At 42.5% G+C, this 23,791-nt stretch overlaps 1 protein-coding gene across 2 annotated transcripts in view; it reads right to left on the bottom strand.

Moving 5' to 3' along the window:
• Positions 1 to 23,791, bottom strand: part of DPYSL3 (dihydropyrimidinase like 3) — a 609,221-nt gene that overhangs the window by 123,695 nt on the left and 461,735 nt on the right. For both annotated transcript variants that reach the window (XM_053717144.1, XM_053717145.1), the window contains exon 8: positions 23,592 to 23,712. In XM_053717144.1, the coding sequence (XP_053573119.1) occupies positions 23,592 to 23,712 (121 nt within the window). The remainder of the gene's footprint in view (positions 1 to 23,591; positions 23,713 to 23,791) is intronic.

Below are 23,791 nucleotides of genomic sequence, written 5' to 3'. Positions count from 1 at the left end.
ACTGACTCGGAGAAGAAACGCTTTGATAAAATCAAGCGTTCAATCTCCAGGCAGTCAGTCTCAGAGAAATTAGATTTGGATGGTTGAAAGGACCCTGACGTAGAAGGTCCTGTCTCAGAGGCAGAGTCCATGGTGGAAAGGATGACATGTTCACCAGATCTGCATACCAGGTCCTGCGTGGCCACGCAGGCGCTATAAAAATCACAGATGCTCTCTCCTGCTTGACCTTGGCAATCAGTCGAGGGAGCAAAGGAAACGGTGGAAACACATAAGCCAGGTTGAAAGACCAGGGCGCTGCTAGAGCATCTATCAGCGTCGCCTTGGGGTCCCTGGACCTGGATCCGTAACAAGGAAGCTTGGCGTTCTGGCGAGACGCCATGAGATCCAGTTCTGGTTTTCCCCAACGATGAATCAATTGGGCAAACACCTCCGGATGGAGTTCCCACTCTCCCGGATGAAAAATCCGCCTCCCAGTTCTCTACACCTGGAATATGGATAGCTGAAAGGTGGGAAGAGTGAATCTCTGCCCAGTGAATTATCTTTGAGACTTCTAACATCGCTAGAGAACTTCTTGTTCCCCCTTGATGGTTGATGTAAGCCACAGTCGCGATGTTGTCCGACTGAAATCTGATGTACCTCAGAGTTGCTAACTGAGGCCAAGCCTGAAGAGCATTGAATATCGCTCTCAGTTCCAGAATATTTATTGGAAGGAGTGTCTCCTCCTGAGTCCACAATCCCTGAGCCTTCAGGGAGTTCCAGACTGCACCCCAACCCAGAAGGCTGGCACCTGTTGTTACAATTGTCCAATCTGGCCTGCGAAAGGCCTTTGGACAGATGGACCCGAGATAGCCACCAGAGAAGAGAATCCCTGGTCTCTTGATCCAGATTTAGTAGAGGGGACAAATCTGTGTAATCCCCGTTCCACTGACTGAGCATGCATAGTTGCAGCGGTCTGAGATGTAGTCGTGCAAACGGCACTATGTCCATTGCCGCTACCATTAAGCTGATTACTTCCATGCACTGAGCCACCGAAGGGCGCGGAATGGAATGAAGAACACGGCAGGAATTTAGAAGCTTTGATAACCTGGACTCCGTCAGGTAAATTTTCATTTCTACAGAATCTATCAGAGTCCCTAGGAAGGAAACTCTTGTGAGTGGGGATAGAGAACTCTTTTCCTCGTTCACTTTCCACCCATGCGATCTCAGAAATGCCAGTACTACGTCCGTATGAGACTTGGCAATTTGGAAGTTTGACGCCTGAATCAGGATATCGTCTAAATAAGGGGCAACTGATATGCCCCGCGGTCTTAGGACCGCCAGGAGTGACCTCAGAATCTTCGTAAAGATTCTTGGGGCTGTAGCTAATCCAAAGGGAAGGGCTACAAACTGGTAATGCCTGTCTAGAAAGGCAAACCTGAGAAACCGATGATGATCTTTGTGTATCGGAATGTTAAGGTAAGCATCCTTTAAATCCACTGTAGTCATATATTGACCCTCCTGGATCATAGGTAGGATGGTACGAATAGTTTCCATCTTGAATGATGGAACTCTGAGGAATTTGTTTAAGATCTTTAGATCCAAAATTGGTCTGAAGGTTCCCTCTTTTTTGGGAACCACAAACAGATTTGAGTAAAAACCCTGTCCCTGTTCCTCCTTTGGAACTGGATGGATCACTCCCATAACTAGGAGGTCTCGTACACAGTGTAAGAATGCCTCTCTCTTTATCTGGTTTGCAGATAATTGTGAAAGGTGAAATCTCCCTTTTGGGGGGGGAAGCTTTGAAATCCAGAAGATATCCCTGGGATATAATTTCCAGCGCCCAGGGATCCTGGACATCTCTTGCCCACGCCTGGGCAAAGAGTGAAAGTCTGCCCCCTACTAGATCCGTTACCGGAAGGGGTCCGTTCCTTCATGCTGTCTTAGAGGCAGCAGCAGGCTTTTTGGCCTGCTTACCTTTGTTCCAGGTCAGGTTTGGTCTCCAGACCGTCTTGGACTGAGCAAAAGTTCCCTCTTGTTTTGCATTAGAGGAAGTTGATGCCGCACCTGCCTTGAAGTTTCGAAAAGGCACGAAAATTAGACTGTTTGGCCCTTGATTTGGACCTGTCCTGAGGAAGGGCATGACCTTTTCCTCCAGTGATATCAGCAATAATCTCCTTCAAACCAGGCCCGAATAGGGTCTGTCCCTTGAAGGGAATGTTAAGTAGCTTACATTTTGAAGTCACGTCAGCTGACCATGATTTAAGCCATAGCGCCCTGCGCGCCTGTATAGCAAAACCAGAATTCTTAGCAGTTAGTTTAGTCAAATGAACAATGGCATCAGAAACAAAAGAATTGGCTAGCTTAAGTGCCCTAAGCTTGCCAAGTATATCATCCAATGGAGTCGCTACCTGTAAAGCCTCTTCCAGAGACTCAAACCAGAACGCCGCAGCAGCAGTGACAGGAGCAATGCATGCAAGGGGCTGTAGGATAAAAAATTGTTGAATAAACATTTTCTTAAGGTAACCTTCTAATTTCTTATCCATTGGATCTAAAAAAGCACAACTGTCCTCGACAGGGATAGTAGTACGCTTTGCTAGAGTAGAAACTGCTCCCTCCACCTTAGGAACTGTCTGCCATAAGTCCCGTGTGGTGGCGTCTATTGGAAACATTTTTCTAAAAATAGGAGGGGGAGAGAACGGCACACCTGGTCTACCCCATTCCTTAGTAATAATTTCTGTAAACCTTTTAGGTATTGGAAAAACATCAGTACACACCGGCACTGCATAGTATTTATCCAGTCTACACAATTTCTCTGGCACTGCAATTGTATCACAGTCATTCAGAGCAGCTAAAACCTCTTTGAGCAGCGCGCGGAGGTGTTCAAGCTTAAATTTAAATGTAGAAATATCAGAATCAGGTATCCTACCTGAGTCAGAAACATCACCCACAGACTGAAGCTCTCCTTCCTCAGCTTCTGCATATTGTGAGGCAGTATCAGACATGGTTCTTAAAGCGTCAGTATGCTCTGCATTTCGTCTAACCCCAGAGCTATCTCGCTTACCTCTAAATTCAGGTAGTCTGGCTAATACCGCTGACAGGGTATGATCCATGACTGCCGCCATGTCTTGTAAAGTAATCGCTATGGGCGCCCTAGATGTACTTGGCGCCATTTGAGCGTGAGTCCCTTGAGCGGGAGTCAAAGGATCTGACACGTGGGGAGAGTTAGTCGGCATAACTTCCCCCTCGTCAGATTCCTCTGGTGATAAAAAATTTTAAAGACAGAATATGATCTTTATTGCTTAAAGTGAAATCAGTACATTTGGTACACATTCTAAGAGGGGGTTCCAACATGGCTTTTAAACATAATGAACAAGGAGTTTCCTCTATGTCAGACATGTTTACACAGACTAGCAATGAGACCAGCAAGCTTGGAAAACACTTTAAATCAAGTTAACAAGCAAATATAAAAAACGGTACTGTGCCTTTAAGAGAAACAAATTTTGTCAGAATTTGAAAAACAGTGAAAAAAGGCAGTTACACAAACGAAATTTTTACAGTGTGTATAATAAACTAACAGAGCATTGCACCCACTTGCAAATGGATGATTAACCCCTTAGTTCAAAAAACGGATCAAAAAAACGTTTTTTAACAGTCACAACAAACTGCCACAGCTCTGCTGTGGCCCTACCTTCCCCAATAAACGACTTTGGAAAGCCTTTGAGCCCTTTAGAGATGTCCTATAGCATTCAGGGGACTTCTGAGGAAAGCTGGATGTCTCAGTCTGTAATTTTAACTGCGCAAAAAAAAAGCGCTAAAATAGGCCCCTCCCACTCATACTACAACAGTGGAAAGCCTCAGGAAACTGTTTCTAGGCAAAATTTAAGCCATCCATGTGGAAAAAACCAGGCCCCAATAAAGTTTTATCACCAAAGCATATATAAAAACGATTAAACATGCCAGCAAACGTTTTATATTGCAATTTTAAAAGGGTATTACCCCTGAAAGTAAGCATGATACCAGTCGCTATTAAATCACTGTATTCAGGCTTAACTTACATTAATCCGGTATCAGCAGCATTTTCTAGCATTTCCAATTCTAGAAAAAATTGTAACTGCACATACCTCATAGCAGAGTAAACTGCACGCCATTCTCCAGCTGAAGTTACCTCTCTCCTCAGACATATGTGAGAACAGCAATGGATCTTAGTTACAACCTGATAAGATCATAGAAAACTCAGGCAGATTCTTCTTCTATTTACTGCCTGAGATAAAATAGTACAACTCCGGTACTATTTAAAATAACAAACTTTTGATTGAAGATAAAAAAACTAACTATTTTTCACCACTCTCTCTTACTACCTCCATGCGTGTTGAGAGTTGCAAGAGAATGACTGGATATGGCAGTTAGGGGAGGAGCTATATAACAGCTCTGCTGTGGGTATCCTCTTGCAACTTCCTGTTGGGAATGAGAATATCCCACAAGTAATGGATGATCTGTGGACTGGATACACCTTACAAGAGAAAGTGTGTTTTTTTCCATTTTTTTCATCATATTTTTTTATAGTATATTATATGATATGATATGATGAAAAACATAATTTATGCTTACCTGATAAATTCCTTTCTCCTGTAGTGTAGTCAGTCCACGGGTCATCATTACTTCTGGGATATTAACTCCTCCCCAACAGGAAGTGCAAGAGGATCACCCAAGCAGAGCTGCTATATAGCTCCTCCCCTCTACGTCACACCCAGTCATTCGACCGAAAACCAAACGAGAAAGGAGAAACTATAGGGTGCAGTGGTGACTGGAGTATAATTTAAAAATTTTGACCTGCCATAAAAAACAGGGCGGGCCGTGGACTGACTACACTACAGGAGAAAGGAATTTATCAGGTAAGCATAAATTATGTTTTCTCCTGTTAAGTGTAGTCAGTCCACGGGTCATCATTATTTCTGGGATACCAATACCAAAGCTAAAGTACACGGATGACGGGAGGGATAGGCAGGATCTTTATACGGAAGGGACCACTGCCTGAAGAACCTTTCTCCCAAAAACAGCCTCCGAAGAAGCAAAAGTGTCAAATTTGGAAAATTTGGAAAAAGTATGAAGAGAAGACCAAGTTGCAGCCTTGCAAATCTGTTCAACAGAGGCCTCGTTCTTAAAGGCCCAAGTGGAAGCCACAGCTCTAGTGGAATGAGCTGTAATTCTTTCAGGAGGCTGCTGTCCAGCAGTCTCATAGGCTAAACGTATTATGCTACGAAGCCAAAAAGAGAGAGAGGTAGCAGAAGCTTTCTGACCTCTCCTCTGTCCAGAATAAACGACAAACAGGGAAGAAGTTTGGCGAAAATCTTTAGTTGCCTGCAAATAAAATTTCAGGGCACGGACTACATCTAGATTGTGCAGAAGTCGTTCCTTCTTTGAAGAAGGATTAGGACACAATGATGGCACAACAATCTCTTGATTTATATTCTTGTTAGTGACAACCTTAGGCAAAAACCCAGGTTTAGTACGCAGAACTACCTTATCTGAATGAAAAATCAGATACGGAGAATCACAATGTAAGGCTGATAACTCAGAGACTCTACGAGCCGAGGAAATAGCCATTAAAAACAGAACTTTCCAAGATAACAGCTTGATATCAATGGAATGAAGGGGTTCAAACGGAACACCCTGTAAAACGTTAAGAACTAAATTTAAGCTCCATGGTGGAGCAACAGTCTTAAACACAGGCTTAATCCTGGCCAAAGCCTGGCAAAAAGCCTGAACGTCTGGAACTTCTGACAGACGTTTGTGTAAAAGAATGGACAGAGCTGAGATCTGTCCCTTTAAGGAACTAGCAGATAAACCCTTTTCTAAACCTTCTTGTAGAAAAGACAATATCCTAGGAATCCTAACCTTACTCCATGAGTAACTCTTGGATTCGCACCAATGTAAGTATTTACGCCATATTTTATGGTAAATCTTTCTGGTAACAGGCTTCCTAGCCTGTATTAAGGTATCAATAACTGACTCCGAAAAAAAACAACGCTTTGATAAAATCAAGCGTTCAATTTCCAAGCAGTCAGCTTCAGAGAAATTAGATTTTGATGTTTGAAAGGACACTGAATTAGAAGGTCCTGTCTCAGAGGCAGAGACCAAGGTGGACAGGACGACATGTCCACTAGATCTGCATACCAGGTCCTGCGTGGCCACGCAGGCACTATCAGAATCACCGATGCTCTCTCCTGTTTGATCCTGGCAATCAATCGAGGAAGCATCGGGAAGGGTGGAAACACATAAGCCATGTTGAAGGCCCAAGGTGCTGTCAGAGCATCTATCAGAACCGCTCCCGGGTCCCTGGACCTGGATCCGTAACAAGGAAGTTTGGCGTTCTGGCGAGACGCCATGAGATCCAGATCTGGTTTGCCCCAACGCCGAAGTATTTGGGCAAAGACCTCCGGATGAAGTTCCCACTCCCCCGGATGAAAAGTCTGACGACTTAGAAAATCCGCCTCCCAGTTCTCCACTCCAGGAATGTGGATCGCTGACAGGTGGCAAGAGTGAGACTCTGCCCAGCGAATTATCTTTGATACTTCCATCATCGCTAGGGAGCTTCTTGTCCCTCCTTGATGGTTGATGTAAGCTACAGTCGTGATGTTGTCCGACTGAAACCTGATGAACCCCCGAGTTGTTAACTGAGGCCAAGCCAGAAGGGCATTGAGAACTGCTCTCAATTCCAGAATGTTTATTGGAAGGAGACTCTCCTCCTGAGTCCATGATCCCTGAGCCTTCAGGGAATTCCAGACAGCGCCCCAACCTAGTAGGCTGGCGTCTGTTGTTACAATTGTCCAATCTGGTCTGCTGAATGGCATCCCCCTGGACAGATGTGGCCGAGAAAGCCACCATAGAAGAGAATTTCTGGTCTCTTGATCCAGATTCAGAGTAGGGGACAAATCTGAGTAATCCCCATTCCACTGACTTAGCATGCACAATTGCAGCGGTCTGAGATGTAGGCGTGCAAAGGGTACTATGTCCATTGCCGCTACCATTAAGCCGATTACCTCCATGCATTGAGCCACTGACGGGTGTTGAATGGAATGAAGGACACGGCAAGCATTTTGAAGCTTTGTTAACCTGTCTTCTGTCAGGTAAATCTTCATTTCTACAGAATCTATAAGAGTCCCCAAGAAGGGAACCCTTGTGAGTGGTAAGAGAGAACTCTTCTCTTCGTTCACCTTCCACCCATGCGACCTTAGAAATGCCAGTACTAACTCTGTATGAGACCTGGCAGTTTGAAAGCTTGACGCTTGTATCAGAATGTCGTCTAGGTACGGAGCCACCGAAATTCCTCGCGGTCTTAGTACCGCCAGAAGAGAGCCCAGAACCTTTGTGAAGATTCTTGGAGCCGTAGCCAACCCGAATGGAAGAGCTACAAACTGGTAATGCCTGTCTAGGAAGGCAAACCTTAGATACAGGTAATGATCTTTGTGAATCGGTATATGAAGGTAGGCATCCTTTAAATCCACTGTGGTCATGTACTGACCCTTTTGGATCATGGGTAAGATTGTCCGAATAGTTTCCATTTTGAACGATGGAACTCTTAGGAATTTGTTTAGGATCTTTAAATCCAAGATTGGTCTGAAGGTTCCTTCTTTCTTGGGAACCACAAACAGATTTGAGTAAAACCCTTGTCCGTGTTCCGACCGCGGAACCGGATGGATCACTCCCATTAGTAAAAGATCTTGTACACAGCGTAGAAACGCCTCTTTCTTTATCTGGTTTGTTGACAACCTTGAAAGATGAAATCTCCCTTTTGGGGGAGAGGCTTTGAAGTCCAGAAGATATCCCTGAGATATGATCTCTAACGCCCAGGGATCCTGGACATCTCTTGCCCAAGCCTGGGCGAAGAGAGAAAGTCTGCCCCCCACTAGATCCGTTCCCGGATCGGGGGCCCTCACTTCATGCTGTCTTAGGGGCAGCAGCAGGTTTTCTGGCCTGCTTGCCCTTGTTCCAGGACTGGTTAGGTTTCCAGCCTTGTCTGTAGCGAGCAACAGCTCCTTCCTGTTTTGGTGCAGAGGAAGTTGATGCTGCTCCTGCCTTGAAGTTACGAAAGGCACGAAAATTAGACTGTCTAGCCCTAGGTTTGGCTCTGTCTTGAGGCAGGGCATGGCCTTTACCTCCTGTAATGTCAGCGATAATTTCTTTCAAACCGGGCCCGAATAAGGTCTGCCCTTTGAAAGGTATGTTAAGTAATTTAGATTTAGAAGTAACATCAGCTGACCAGGATTTTAGCCACAGCGCTCTGCGCGCCTGAATGGCGAATCCGGAATTCTTAGCCGTAAGTTTAGTTAAATGTACTACGGCATCAGAAATAAATGAATTAGCTAGCTTAAGGGTTTTAAGCTTGTGTGTAATCTCATCTAATGGAGCTGATTCAAGGGTCTCTTCCAGAGACTCAAACCAAAATGCTGCTGCAGCCGTGACAGGCGCAACGCATGCAAGGGGTTGCAATATAAAACCTTGTTGAACAAACATTTTCTTAAGGTAACCCTCTAACTTTTTATCCATTGGATCTGAAAAGGCACAGCTATCCTCCACCGGGATAGTGGTACGCTTAGCTAAAGTAGAAACTGCTCCCTCCACCTTAGGGACCGTTTGCCATAAGTCCCGTGTGGTGGCGTCTATTGGAAACATCTTTCTGAATATAGGAGGGGGTGAGAAAGGCACACCGGGTCTATCCCACTCCTTAGTAACAATTTCAGTAAGTCTCTTAGGTATTGGAAAAACGTCAGTACTCGACGGTACCGCAAAATATTTATCCAACCTACACATTTTCTCTGGTATTGCAACTGTGTTACAATCATTCAGAGCCGCTAACACCTCCCCTAGTAATACACGGAGGTTTTCCAGCTTAAACTTAAAATTTGAAATGTCTGAATCCAGTTTATTTGGATCAGATCCGTCACCCGCAGAATGAAGCTCTCCGTCCTCATGTTCTGCAAATTGTGACGCAGTATCTGACATGGCCCTAATATTATCAGCGCACTCTGTTCTCACCCCAGAGTGATCTCGCTTACCTCTAAGTTCTGGTAATTTAGACAAAACTTCAGTCATAACATTAGCCATGTCCTGTAGTGTGATTTGTAATGGCCGCCCTGAAGTACTCGGCGTTACAATATCACGCACCTCCCGAGCGGGAGATGCAGGTACTGACACGTGAGGCAAGTTAGTCGGCATAACTTCCCCCTCGTTGTTTGGTGAATGATGTTCAATTTGTACAGAATGACTCTTATTCAAAGTAGCATCAATGCAATTAGTACATAAATTTCTATTGGGCTCCACCTTGGCTTTTGCACATATAGCACAGAGATATTCCTCTGAGTCAGACATGTTTAACAAACTAGCAATTAAACTAGCAAGCTTGGAAATACTTTTCACTCAAATTACAAGTAATATGGAAAACGCACTGTGCCTTTAAGAAGCACAGAAAAAAATTATGACAGTTGAATAATAATGAACCGGAAAAATTATAAAAACCAAATTTCTCCCGGTAAAGGCATAAATTTAGCAAAGGATTGCCCCCATTAGTAATGGATAACTAACCCTTAATAGCAGAAAAAAATGTACAAAATATAAACGTTTTTTATCACAGTCAAAGCACAATCTCACAGGTCTGCTGTGAGTGATTACCTCCCTCAAAATAATTTTTGAAGACCCTTGAGCTCTGTAGAGACGATCCGGATCATGCAGGGAGAGAAACAGACTTTTGACTGAATTTTTGATGCGTAGCAAAAGCGCCAAAATAGGCCCCTCCCCCTCACCCACAGCAGTGAGGGAAGTTCAGTAAACTGTCTTAAATTAAAATAAACGACAGCCAAGTGGAAAAACAGTGCCCAAAAACAATTTTTCACCCAGTACCTCAGATAATTAAACAATTTAGCATGCCAGCAAAAACGTTTAAAATCAAATAACATGAAATGTCATTAAACAGCCTGTTGCTAGACGTTCCCACTGCAAGTTAGGCTAAAAATGATATGCATATAGTATTACACAGTGAAGTGCCATTCCCCAGAATACTGAAGTGTACACATATATACATAAACAGCCTGATACCAGTTGCTACTACTGCATTTAAGGCTGAACTTACATTATATCGGTATTGGCAGTATTTTCTCAGTCAATTCCATTCCTCAGAAAATAATATACTGCAACATACCTCTTTGCAGGTGAACCTGCCCGCTGTCCCCTGATCTGAAGTTTACCTCACTCCTCAGAATGGCCGAGAACAGCAAAATGAATCTTAGCTACGCCGGCTAAAATCATCCAAAAACTCAGGTAGATTCTTCTTCAAATTCTACCTGAGAAGGAACAACACACTCTGGTGCTGTTTTAAAATAACAAACTTTTGATTGAAGATATAAAAACTAAGTATAATCACCACAGTCCTCTCACACATCCTATCTATTAGTTGGGTGCAAGAGAATGACTGGGTGTGACGTAGAGGGGAGGAGCTATATAGCAGCTCTGCTTGGGTGATCCTCTTGCACTTCCTGTTGGGGAGGAGTTAATATCCCAGAAGTAATGATGACCCGTGGACTGACTACACTTAACAGGAGAAAACAGAATTTATGCTTACCTGATAAATTACTTTCTCCAACGGTGTGTCCGGTCCACGGCGTCATCCTTACTTGTGGGGATATTCTCTTCCCCAACAGGAAATGGCAAAGAGCCCAGCAAAGCTGGTCACATGATCCCTCCTAGGCTCCGCCTACCCCAGTCATTCGACCGACGTACAGGAGGAAATATGCATAGGAGAAACCATATGATACCGTGGTGACTGTAGTTAGAGAAAATAATTAATCAGACCTGATTAAAAAAACCAGGGCGGGCCGTGGACCGGACACACCGTTGGAGAAAGTAATTTATCAGGTAAGCATAAATTCTGTTTTCTCCAACATATGTGTGTCCGGTCCACGGCGTCATCCTTACTTGTGGGAACCAATACCAAAGCTCTAGGACACGGATGAAGGGAGGGAGCAAATCAGGTCACCTAAATGGAAGGCACCACGGCTTGCAAAACCTTTCTCCCAAAAATAGCCTCCGAAGAAGCAAAAGTATCAAATTTGTAAAATTTGGCAAAAGTGTGCAGTGAAGACCAAGTCGCTGCCTTACATATCTGGTCAACAGAAGCCTCGTTCTTGAAGGCCCATGTGGAAGCCACAGCCCTAGTGGAGTGAGCTGTGATTCTTTCAGGAGGCTGCCGTCCGGCAGTCTCATAAGCCAATCGGATAATGCTTTTAAGCCAAAAAGAAAGAGAGGTAGAAGTTGCTTTTTGACCTCTCCTTTTACCAGAATAAACAACAAACAAAGAAGATGTTTGTCTGAAATCTTTAGTAGCCTCTAAATAGAATTTTAGAGCACGGACTACGTCCAAATTGTGTAACAAACGTTCCTTCTTTGAAACTGGATTCGGACACAAAGAAGGTACAACTATCTCCTGGTTAATATTTTTGTTGGAAACAACTTTCGGAAGAAAACCAGGCTTAGTACGCAAAACCACCTTATCTGCATGGAACACCAGATAGGGCGGAGAACACTGCAGAGCAGATAACTCTGAAACTCTTCTAGCAGAAGAAATTGCAACCAAAAACAAAACTTTCCAAGATAATAACTTAATATCTACGGAATGTAAGGGTTCAAACGGAACCCCTTGAAGAACTGAAAGAACTAGATTTAGACTCCAGGGAGGAGTCAAAGGTCTGTAAACAGGCTTGATTCTAACCAGAGCCTGAACAAACGCTTGAACGTCTGGCACAGCTGCCAGCCTTTTGTGAAGTAGAACAGATAAAGCAGAGATCTGTCCCTTCAGAGAACTTGCAAATAATCCTTTCTCCAAACCTTCTTGTAGAAAGGATAGAATCTTAGGAATTTTTATCTTGTTCCATGGGAATCCTTTAGATTCACACCAACAGATATATTTTTTCTATATTTTATAATAAATCTTTCTAGTTACAGGCTTTCTAGCCTTAATCAGAATATCGATTACAGAATCTGAAAACCCACGCTTTGATAAAATCAAGCGTTCAATCTCCAAGCAGTCAGTTGGAGGGAAACCAGATTCGGATGTTCGAATGGACCTTGAACAAGAAGGTCCTGTCTCAAAGGTAGCTTCCATGGTGGAGCCGATGACATATTCACCAGGTCTGCATACCAAGTCCTGCGTGGCCACGCAGGAGCTATCAAGATCACCAATGCCCTCTCCTGATTGATCCTGGCTACCAGCCTGGGGATGAGAGGAAACGGTGGGAATACATAAGCTAGGTTGAAGGTCCAAGGTGCTACTAGTGCATCTACTAGAGTCGCCTTGGGATCCCTGGATCTGGACCCGTAGCAAGGAACCTTGAAGTTCTGACGAGAGGCCATCAGATCCATGTCTGGAATGCCCCACAATTGAGTTATTTGGGCAAAGATTTCCGGATGGAGTTCCCACTCCCCCGGATGAAATGTCTGACGACTCAGAAAATCCGCTTCCCAATTTTCCACGCCTGGGATGTGAATTGCGGACAAGTGGCATGAGTGAGTCTCCGCCCATTGAATGATTTTGGTCACTTCTTCCATCGCCAGGGAACTCCTTGTTCCCCCCTGATGGTTGATATACGCAACAGTCGTCATGTTGTCTGATTGAAACCGTACGAATTTGGCCTTTGCTAGCTGAGGCCAAGTCTTGAGAGCATTGAATATCGCTCTCAGTTCCAGAATGTTTATCGGGAGAAGAGATTCTTCCCGAGACCAAAGACCCTGAGCTTTCAGGGGTTCCCAGACCGCGCCCCAGCCTACCAGACTGGCGTCGGTCGTGACAATGACCCACTCTGGTCTGCGGAAGCTCATCCCCTGTGACAGGTTGTCCAGGGTTAGCCACCAACTGAGTGAATCTCTGGTCCTCTGATCTACTTGTATCGTCGGAGACAAGTCTGTATAATCCCCATTCCACTGACTGAGCATGCACAGTTGTAATGGTCTCAGATGAATTCGCGCAAAAGGAACTATGTCCATTGCCGCGACCATCAAACCTATTACTTCCATGCACTGTGCTATGGAAGGAAGAAGAACAGAATGAAGTACTTGACAAGAGCTTAGAAGTTTTGATTTTCTGGCCTCTGTCAGAAAAATCTTCATTTCTAAGGAGTCTATTATTGTTCCCAAGAAGGGAACTCTTGTTGACGGAGATAGAGAACTTTTTTCTACGTTCACTTTCCACCCGTGAGATCTGAGAAAGGCCAGGACAATGTCCGTATGAGCCTTTGCTTGTGGTAGGGACGACGCTTGAATCAGTATGTCGTCCAAGTAAGGTACTACTGCAATGCCCCTTGGTCGTAGCACCGCTAGAAGGGACCCTAGTACCTTTGTGAAAATTCTTGGAGCAGTGGCTAATCCGAATGGAAGTGCCACAAACTGGTAATGCTTGTCCAGAAAGGCGAACCTTAGGAACCGATGATGTTCCTTGTGGATAGGAATATGTAGATACGCATCCTTTAAATCCACCGTGGTCATGAATTGACCTTCCTGGATGGAAGGAAGAATTGTCCGAATGGTTTCCATTTTGAACGATGGAACCTTGAGAAACTTGTTTAGGATCTTGAGATCTAAGATTGGTCTGAATGTTCCCTCTTTTTTGGGAACTATGAACAGATTGGAGTAGAATCCCATCCCTTGTTCTCCTAATGGAACAGGATGAATCACTCCCATTTTTAACAGGTCTTCTACACAATGTAAGAATGCCTGTCTTTTTATGTGGTCTGAAGACAATTGAGACCTGTGGAACCTCCCCCTTGGGGGAAGCTCCTTGAATTCCAGAAGATAACCTTGGGAGACTATTTCTAGCGCCCAAGGATCCAGAACATCTCCTGCCCAAGCCTGAGCGAAGAGAGAAAGTCTGCCCCCCACCAGATCCGGTCCCGGATCGGGGGCCAACATCTCATGCTGTCTTGGTAGCAGTGGCAGGTTTCTTGGCCTGCTTACCTTTGTTCCAGCCTTGCATTGGCCTCCAGGCTGGCTTGGTTTGAGAAGTATTACCCTCTTGCTTAGAGGATGTAGCACTTGGGGCTGGTCCGTTTCTGCGAAAGGGACGAAAATTTGGTTTATTTTTAGCCTTGAAAGACCTATCCTGAGGAAGGGCGTGGCCCTTACCCCCAGTGATATCAGAAATAATCTCTTTCAAGTCAGGGCCAAACAGCGTTTTCCCCTTGAAAGGTATGTTAAGCAATTTGTTCTTGGAAGACGCATCCGCTGACCAAGATTTTAGCCAAAGCGCTCTGCGCGCCACAATAGCAAACCCTGAATTTTTCGCCGCTAATCTAGCCAATTGCAAAGTGGCGTCTAAAGTAAAAGAGTTAGCCAATTTGAGAGCATGAATTCTGTCCATAATCTCCTCATAAGAAGAATCTTTATTGAGCGACTTTTCTAGTTCATCGAACCAGAAACACGCTGCTGTAGTGACAGGAACAATGCATGAAATTGGTTGTAGAAGGTAACCTTGCTGAACAAACATCTTTTTAAGCAAACCCTCTAATTTTTTATCCATAGGATCTTTGAAAGCACAACTATCTTCTATAGGGATAGTAGTGCGTTTGTTTAGAGTAGAAACCGCCCGCTCGACCTTGGGGACTGTCTGCCATAAGTCCTTTCTGGGGTCGACCATAGGAAACAATTTCTTAAATATAGGGGGAGGGACAAAAGGTATGCCGGGCCTTTCCCATTCTTTGTTTACAATGTCCGCCACCCGCTTGGGTATAGGAAAAGCTTCGGGGGGCCCCGGGACCTCTAGGAACTTGTCCATCTTACATAATTTCTCTGGAATGACCAAATTCTCACAATCATCCAGCGTAGATAACACCTCCTTAAGCAGAGCGCGGAGATGTTCCAATTTAAATTTGAATGTAATCACATCAGGTTCAGCTTGTTGAGAAATTTTCCCTGAATCTGAAATTTCTCCCTCAGACAAAACCTCCCTGGCCCCCTCAGACTGGTGTAGGGGCATTTCAGAACCATTATCATCAGCGTCCTCATGCTCTTCAGTAATTTCTAAAACAGAGCAGTCGCGCTTTCGCTGATAAGTGGGCATTTTGGCTAAAATGTTTTTGATAGAATTATCCATTACAGCCGTTAATTGTTGCATAGTAAGGAGTATTGGCGCACTAGATGTACTAGGGGCCTCCTGTGTGGGCAAGACTGGCGTAGACGAAGGAGGGGATGATGCAGTACCATGCTTACTCCCCTCACTTGAGGAATCATCTTGGGCATCATTTTCTCTAAATTTTGTGTCACATAAATCACATCTATTTAAATGAGAAGGAACCTTGGCTTCCCCACATACAGAACATAGTCTATCTGATAGTTCAGACATGTTAAACAGGCATAAACTTGATAACAAAGTACAAAAAACGTTTTAAAATAAAACCGTTACTGTCACTTTAAATTTTAAACTGAACACACTTTATTACTGAAAATGTGAAAAAGTATGAAGGAATTGTTCAAAATTCACCAAAATTTCACCACAGTGTCTTAAAGCCTTAAAAGTATTGCACACCAAATCTGTAAGCTTTAACTCTTAAAATAACGGAACCGGAGCCGTTTTTATATTTAACCCCTATACAGTCCCTGGTATCTGCTTTGCTGAGACCCAACCAAGCCCAAAGGGGAATACGATACCAAATGACGCCTTCAGTAAGCTTTTTCTATGTATCTGAGCTCCTCACACATGCATCTGCATGCCTTGCTTCCCAAAAACAACTGCGCAATAGAGGCGCAAAAATGAGGCTCTGCCTATGATTAGAGAAGGCCCCCAGTGAAAAAGGTGTCCAATACAGTGCCTGCCGGTTATTTTACATAATTCCCAAGAATAAAATAACTCCTCAAAGCTATGAAGTATTAAAAATGCTTATAAATCAATCGTTTTAGCCCAGAAAAATGTCTACCAGTCTTTAAAGCCCTTGTGAAGCCCTTTATTCTCATTTAATAAAAATGGCTTACCGGATCCCATAGGGAAAATGACAGCTTCCAGCATTACCACGTCTTGTTAGAAATGTGTCATACCTCAAGCAGCAAAAGTCTGCTCACTGTTTCCCCCAACTGAAGTTAATTCCTCTCAACAGTCCTGTGTGGAAACAGCCATCGATTTTAGTAACGGTTGCTAAAATCATTTTCCTCTTACAAACAGAAATCTTCATCTCTTTTCTGTTTCAGAGTAAATAGTACATACCAGCACTATTTTAAAATAACAAACTCTTGATTGAAGAATAAAAATTACATTTAAACAACAAAAAACTCTAAGCCATCTCCGTGGAGATGTTGCCTGTACAACGGCAAAGAGAATGACTGGGGAAGGCGGAGCCTAGGAGGGATCATGTGACCAGCTTTGCTGGGCTCTTTGCCATTTCCTGTTGGGGAAGAGAATATCCCACAAGTAAGGATGACGCCGTGGACCGGACACACCTATGTTGGAGAAAGTCTATTTAAAGTGATGGTAAACTCTCCCCTTTTTAAAATCAGATCTGGAATGTAAGCGCAATTTTAGATGGAGTTTAATTCATTAGCTGTAATGAAGATGCAGTATAACATGCTTTTTAATATAGATATGAAATTCAAATACTGCATGCTCCTCCGCCCACTTCAAAAGTAAAATTTTCTGTGATCTAACAGATTGAATTGTTGTCCAATCGGCGCTCTCCCCATATGGCACTTTTGTTGTAGCTAGAGCATTGATTGGAGAGTAATTCAATCATTTAGCTGACAGGAAAATTGACTTTTGAAGTGGGTGGTGTAACGTGGGGTATTTGAATTTCATATCTATATTAATAACTAAGTTATAGCGCATCTTCATTGCACATGATGAATAAAACTCCATCTAAAATAGCGCTTACATTCCAGATCTGATTTTAAAAAGGGGAGAGTTTACCATCACTTTAATGGCGGGGAAAAGGGTATATAATATATGTGGGTACAGTAAATGAGTAAGAGGAAAATAACAGCTAAGCACAAACAATGTGTGTGTTTTTACAAAATGTAACCCCTTGAGTGTGTTTTTACAAAATGTAACCCCTCGAGTGTGTTTTTACAAAATGTAAAAATAGCCCTGGTCCCAAACGGTCAGAAAATGTAAAAATGCTGTGGTCCTTAAAGGGTTAAGCATGATGTTAAAAGTCAATTCATGAACGTAAGTGTTAAAGGTTGTTTATCAATATATTTATGTAAGTAACCTCAAATGAAAACATTATAATAAAATACAATCTTGCATATAAGGGCACATTTCCCATCAGTAAATTCTATTGTTGCTGATTAATTTTAGTAAGCAATGTAATCACATATAAAATGTTAGTACTGTTCCATCCAACATTACTATTGTGCCCATCTATTCATATATCATATCAGCTTTTAAAGGATAAAAAGAAAGCATGTTTCTGAGAAAACGCTAACACTTGCTGATCAGATAATATTAAAGACTGGATAATATTGCAAGCTGCCTTATAGGACTGGAGTACAAAGGAATACGTGTTTATTTAAAGGGACAGTCTAGTCAGAATTAAACTTTCATGATTCAGATAGGGCATGTAATTTTAAACAACTTTCCAATTTACTTGTATCATCAAATTTGCTTTGTTCTCTTGGTATTCTTAGTTGAAAGCTAAACCTAGGTAGGCTCATATGTTAATTTCCAAGCCCTTGAAGGCTGCTTCTTATCTGAATATATTTTGACAGTTTTTCAAAAGCTAGAGGGCTTAGTTCACGTGTGCCATATAGATAATATTGTGCTCACGCCAGTGAAGTCACCTAGGAGTCAGCACTGATTGGCTAAAATGCAAGTCTGTCAAAAAAACTGAAATAAGGTAGCAGTCTGCAGAGGCTTAGATACAAGGTAATCACAGAGGTAAAAAGGTGTATTAATATAACAGTGTTGGTTATGCAAAACTGGGGAATGTGTAATAAAGGGATTATCTATCTTTTTCAAACAATACAAATTCTGGAGTAGACTGTCCTTTTAAATTATTGCTTATGTTTGTTTGCTTGAAGGGACCTAACTCAAAATGTGTTTCCCAATAAAGGGTGTCGGATTACGAGTGGAGCAGTAGTTTGTGCTCGTGTTTGAGTGTTAAAACCACTTTAACCCCTTAATGACCGGACCATTTTTCAATTTTCTTACCCTTAATGACAATGGCTATTTTTACATTTCTGCAGTGTTTGTGTTTAGCTGTAATTTCCCTCTTACTCATTTACTGTACCCACACATATTATATACCGTTTTTCTCGCCATTAAATGGACTTTCTAAGGATACCATTATTTTCATCATATCTTATAATTTCCTATAAAAAAAATATAAAATATGAGGAAAAAATTGAAAAAAACACACTTTTTCTAACTTTGACCCCCAAAATCTGTTACACATCTACAATCACCAAAAAACACCTATGCTAAATAGTTTCTAAATTTTGTCCTGAGTTTAGAAATACCCAATGTTTACATGTTCTTTACTTTTTTTGCAAGTTATAGGGCCATAAATACAAGTAGCACTTTGCTATTTCCAAACAACTTTTTTTCAAAATTAGCGCTAGTTACATTGGAACCCTGATATCTGTCAGGAATACCTGAATATCCCTTGACATGTATATATTTTTTTTTAGAAGACAACCCAAAGTATTGATCTAGGCCCATTTTGGTATATTTCATGCCACCATTTCACCGCCAAATGTCATCAAATAAAAAAAAAAGTTCACTTTTTCACAAATTTTGTCACAAACTTTAGGTTTCCCACTGAAATTATTTACAAACAGCTTCTGCAATTAAGGCACAAATGGTTGTAAATGCTTCTTTGGGATCCCCTTTGTTCAGAAATAGCAGACTTATATGGCTTTGGGGTTGCTTTTTGGTAAGTAGAAGGCCGCTAAATGCTGCTGCGCACCACACGTAAATTATGCCCAGCAGTTAAGGGGTTAAATTAGGTAGCTTGTAGGGAGCTTGCAGGGTTAATTTTAGCTTTAGGGTAGAGATCAGCCTCCCACCTGACACATCCCACCCCCTGATCCCTCCCAAACAGTTCTCTTCCCTCCCCCACCCCACAATTGTCCCCGCCATCTTAAGTACTGGCAGAAAGTCTGCCAGTACTAAATAAAAGGAGTTTTTCTTTTTTTTAATAAAAAAAAAAAAAATGTTTTAGCTGTGATGGACTCCTGCCTTAGCCCCAACCTCCATGATCCCCCCCCCAGCTCTCTAACCCTCTCCCCTACCTAATTGCCGCCATCTTGGGTACTGGCAGCTGTCTGCCAGTACCCAATTTGCCCCCCAAAAAAGTGTTTTTTTTATTATCTTTTAATACCATTTTAATTTTTTCTGTAGTGTAGCAGCCCCCCACAATACCCCAACCCCCTCCCCCTCCCAGATCCGATATATATTTAATTTTTCCCCCCTCTTCCCACTCATTGGTGTCAGTGTGGGTAGGTAATCGCGCGCGCGCACGCGCACCCGCGCGCGCGCGCACGCGCATGCGCGCCTCCGCACGCTCCCGGCACCCGGCGTGCACATTGCACTAACAGGAGCCGGATGCCGGGTAGCGATGGGCCGCCCACCCGCCTCCCTGTTGCGCTCCCACCCACCAACGAACCGGCCGCATCGCTACCGGTGCAGAGAGGGCCACAGAGTGGCTCTCTCTGCATCGGATGCTTTCTAAAGGGTATTGCAGGATGCCTCAATATCGAGGCATCACTGCAATACCCTGAGAGCTGCTGGAAGCGATTGCGATCGCTTCCAGCACTCTCTTAGACAAGTGACGTACCAGGTACGTCCATTGTCACTAACTGCAAGTTTTTGCAGGACGTACCTGGTACGTCACTTGTCATTAAGGGGTTAAGTACTTTTTTTTGCGCTCAGAGATTCATGCTTGAATTATCAGTTGAAAGTAAAAATGTTGTGCTCACGCGTTCGTAAAGTCGCGGTAACAAAAAGACTTTGAGAAGTCGCAAACACAAAATCACATTTCCCCATAGGCTTCAATGGAGCTGAAATTTAAAAAACAAAAACTAGCACCCACCAGTAACGCAAACATGATTGCGGTTATTTAAAAGCGCAACATAAGAATATAAAATTGCATATTTCATAATCCAATGTTCTGCACATAGCAAAATATGTTCTATTTATTGTTAAAAAGATACTGAAATATATATCTGATGGATTCTTGCACATATATAGATAAGATATACACAGCTTTATACAGGGAGTGCAGAATTATTAGGCAAATGAGTATTTTGACCACATCATCCTCTTTATGCATGTTGTCTTACTCCAAGCTGTATAGGCTCGAAAGCCTACTACCAATTAAGCATATTAGGTGATGTGCATCTCTGTAATGAGAAGGGGTGTGGTCTAATGACATCAACACCCTATATCAGGTGTGCATAATTATTAGGCAACTTCCTTTCCTTTGGCAAAATGGGTCAAAAGAAGGACTTGACAGGCTCAGAAAAGTCAAAAATAGTGAGATATCTTGCAGAGGGATGCAGCACTCTTAAAATTGCAAAGCTTCTGAAGCGTGATCATCGAACAATCAAGCGTTTCATTCAAAATAGTCAACAGGGTCGCAAGAAGCGTGTGAAAAAACCAAGGCGCAAAATAACTGCCCATGAACTGAGAAAAGTCAAGCGTGCAGCTGCCAAGATGCCACTTGCCACCAGTTTGGCCATATTTCAGAGCTGCAACATCACTGGAGTGCCCAAAAGCACAAGGTGTGCAATACTCAGAGACATGGCCAAGGTAAGAAAGGCTGAAAGAAGACCACCACTGAACAAGACACACAAGCTGAAACGTCAAGACTGGGCCAAGAAATATCTCAAGACTGATTTTTCTAAGGTTTTATGGACTGATGAAATGAGAGTGAGTCTTGATGGGCCAGATGGATGGGCCGTGGCTGGATTGGTAAAGGGCAGAGAGCACCAGTCCGACTCAGACGCCAGCAAGGTGGAGGTGGAGTACTGGTTTGGGCTAGTTTCATCAAAGATGAGCTTGTGGGGCCTTTTCGGGTTGAGGATGGAGTCAAGCTCAACTCCCAGTCCTACTGCCAGTTTCTGGAAGACACCTTCTTCAAGCAGTGGTACAGGAAGAAGTCTGCATCCTTCAAGAAAAACATGATTTTCATGCAGGACAATGCTCCATCACACGCGTCCAAGTACTCCACAGCGTGGCTGGCAAGAAAGGGTATAAAAGAAGAAAATCTAATGACATGGCCTCCTTGTTCACCTGATCTGAACCCCATTGAGAACCTGTGGTCCATCATCAAATGTGAGATTTACAAGGAGGGAAAACAGTACACCTCTCTGAACAGTGTCTGGGAGGCTGTGGTTGCTGCTGCACGCAATGTTGATGGTGAACAGATCAAAACACAGACAGAATCCATGGATGGCAGGCTTTTGAGTGTCCTTGCAAAGAAAGGTGGCTATATTGGTCACTGATTTGTTTTTGTTTTGTTTTTGAATGTCAGAAATGTATATTTGTGAATGTTGAGATGTTATATTGGTTTCACTGGTAAAAATAAATAATTGAAATGGGTATATATTTGTTTTTTGTTAAGTTGCCTAATAATTATGCACAGTAATAGTGACCTGCACACACAGATATCCCCCTAAAATAGCTATAACTAAAAACAAACTAAAAACTACTTCCAAAACTATTCAGCTTTGATATTAATGAGTTTATTGGGTTCATTGAGAACATGGTTGTTGTTCAATAATAAAATTAATCCTCAAAAATACAACTTGCCTAATAATTCTGCACTCCCTGTATAGGAAAATCTATTTATAACATAAATTATGCTTACCTGATAATTTCATTTTCTTCTGATGGAAAGAGTCCACAGCTGCATTCATTACTTTAGGGAAATAAGAACCTGGCCACCAGGAGGAGGCAAAGACAGCCCCGCCAAAGGCTTAAATACCTGTCCCACTTCCCTCATCCCCCCAGTCATTCTGCAGAGGAACAAGGAACAGTAGAAGAAATATCAGGGTGAAAGGTGCCAGAAGAATATAAGGACGCCCCACATAAAATTACGGGTGGGGAGCTGTTGACTCTTTCCATCAGAAGAAAAGGAAATTATCAGGTAAGCATAATTTATGTTTTTCTTCTTAAATATAAAGAGTCCACTGCATTCATTACTTTTGGGAAAACAATACCCAAGCTATAGAGGACACTGAATGCCAAGACGGGAGGGTACAATAGGCGGCCCATACTGAGGGCACCAGGCCTGAACATCTACCCAATAAAAAAAAAACATTTCGTCCAAAGCCGAGAAAACTTTAAAAGGAAAGCCCCAATGACCCTGACTCACAGTTAGTCCAGAAACCAAACTAGAGACCGTGACACTTCTCTGCCAACCTCCTGGGACGAAAGGCAAAGAATGACTGGGGGATGAGGGGACTGGGAGGAGTATTTAAGCCTTTGGCTGAGTTGTCTTTGCCTCCTCCTGGTGGCCAGGTTCTTATTTCCCAAAAGTAATGAATGCAGCTGTAGACTCTTTCCATTTAAGAAGAAAAAATACTTAGAACATATTCCCCTATGTGAAGAACATTGGAATGTGAAATATTTACAGTAAACACATAGTTAAACACTTTATTAAATATGAATATAGCATAAATATGATTTTTCATGTTTTCATCTACTTGACTGCAAAGGGCTCCAATGCACTTACATATATGCATAAATATGTATATATTTATGTGTTTGTATGTGTATGTCTGTAAATACATAAATACACATATAAATACATATGTACACATTTATACGTATATACATACATATGCATGTTTATAAATGCTAAAGCCCTCTGAGACCTCATATATTTGAGCCCTTATAACTTTTTCATGTAATTTTTTTTTTTAAATAATAATTATCAGATAGTGTTATTATGAGTGTAACTGTACTTTTACATGTATTTTGAGGTGTTTTGTGACACTTTTTAATTGACCTCAGTTAACCAGAGCTCTAAGGTCGCTGTAATCATTGTAGCATAAATCACAATTGTGCTCAGGCGTTTACATTTACTTTCAACTTGTAATTTGTGCACAAACGGAGGCAAAAACCCAATATTGCTTGCGCACAAACAATAGCGCACCACTCATAATCTAGCCCAAAATGAATTATTATGTGCAGTATTATTTATTTTGGCAGAGCCTCTTGTAATTTAACCCTCAAAAAGCTTGTTGCATATATTGGCTTGAAGACCAGTGAACTGAGGCACTAAGATAGCCTTGTTTAGTGCTCCTCACGTGTCACTACTGTTTTTAACTTTTTTTCACTGTTCACTGCTATCTGATTCATACACTATGTGGAGCCTTTGTCCTTAGTATTTTTATAAATTCTACAAAATGTTCAATGTCCCAGAGAAATGGAGCACATCCTGTGAGATCTCCACCCCTGGCCCTACTACATTCTACTCAGTGATTGTATTAGCAGTGCAGGAGCTCTAATGCCCCTTTACAATCAATAACAGTGACAACGGCTTATGTTACTTATCTTATGCAACACTTCCTTTTCTCTGGCAAAGCAACACAAAATGTATAAATATATCACGCAGAGTCCTTGGAAATTAGAATTGTACCTTTTTTTCTTGCTTGAGAAATCAGATCTACAGAGCTCTTGCTCATAACTTTAGTCACGTATAAAGGGCAGTTTGTTTGGCTTGCAATGGTGATGGCACGAAAAACAGCTTCTGCTTCCAGCTGAAAGAGGAAGGAATTGTGTCATGGTTATAAAAAAGATAATACAGTTATAACTTATTTGACAGCAATCGCTAACCAT

Source organism: Bombina bombina, chromosome 6 (assembly GCF_027579735.1).
Source record: "Bombina bombina isolate aBomBom1 chromosome 6, aBomBom1.pri, whole genome shotgun sequence".
In the NCBI taxonomy this organism is placed as follows: Eukaryota; Metazoa; Chordata; class Amphibia; order Anura; family Bombinatoridae; genus Bombina; species Bombina bombina.
This window is presented reverse-complemented; position numbering and strand designations above follow the sequence as displayed.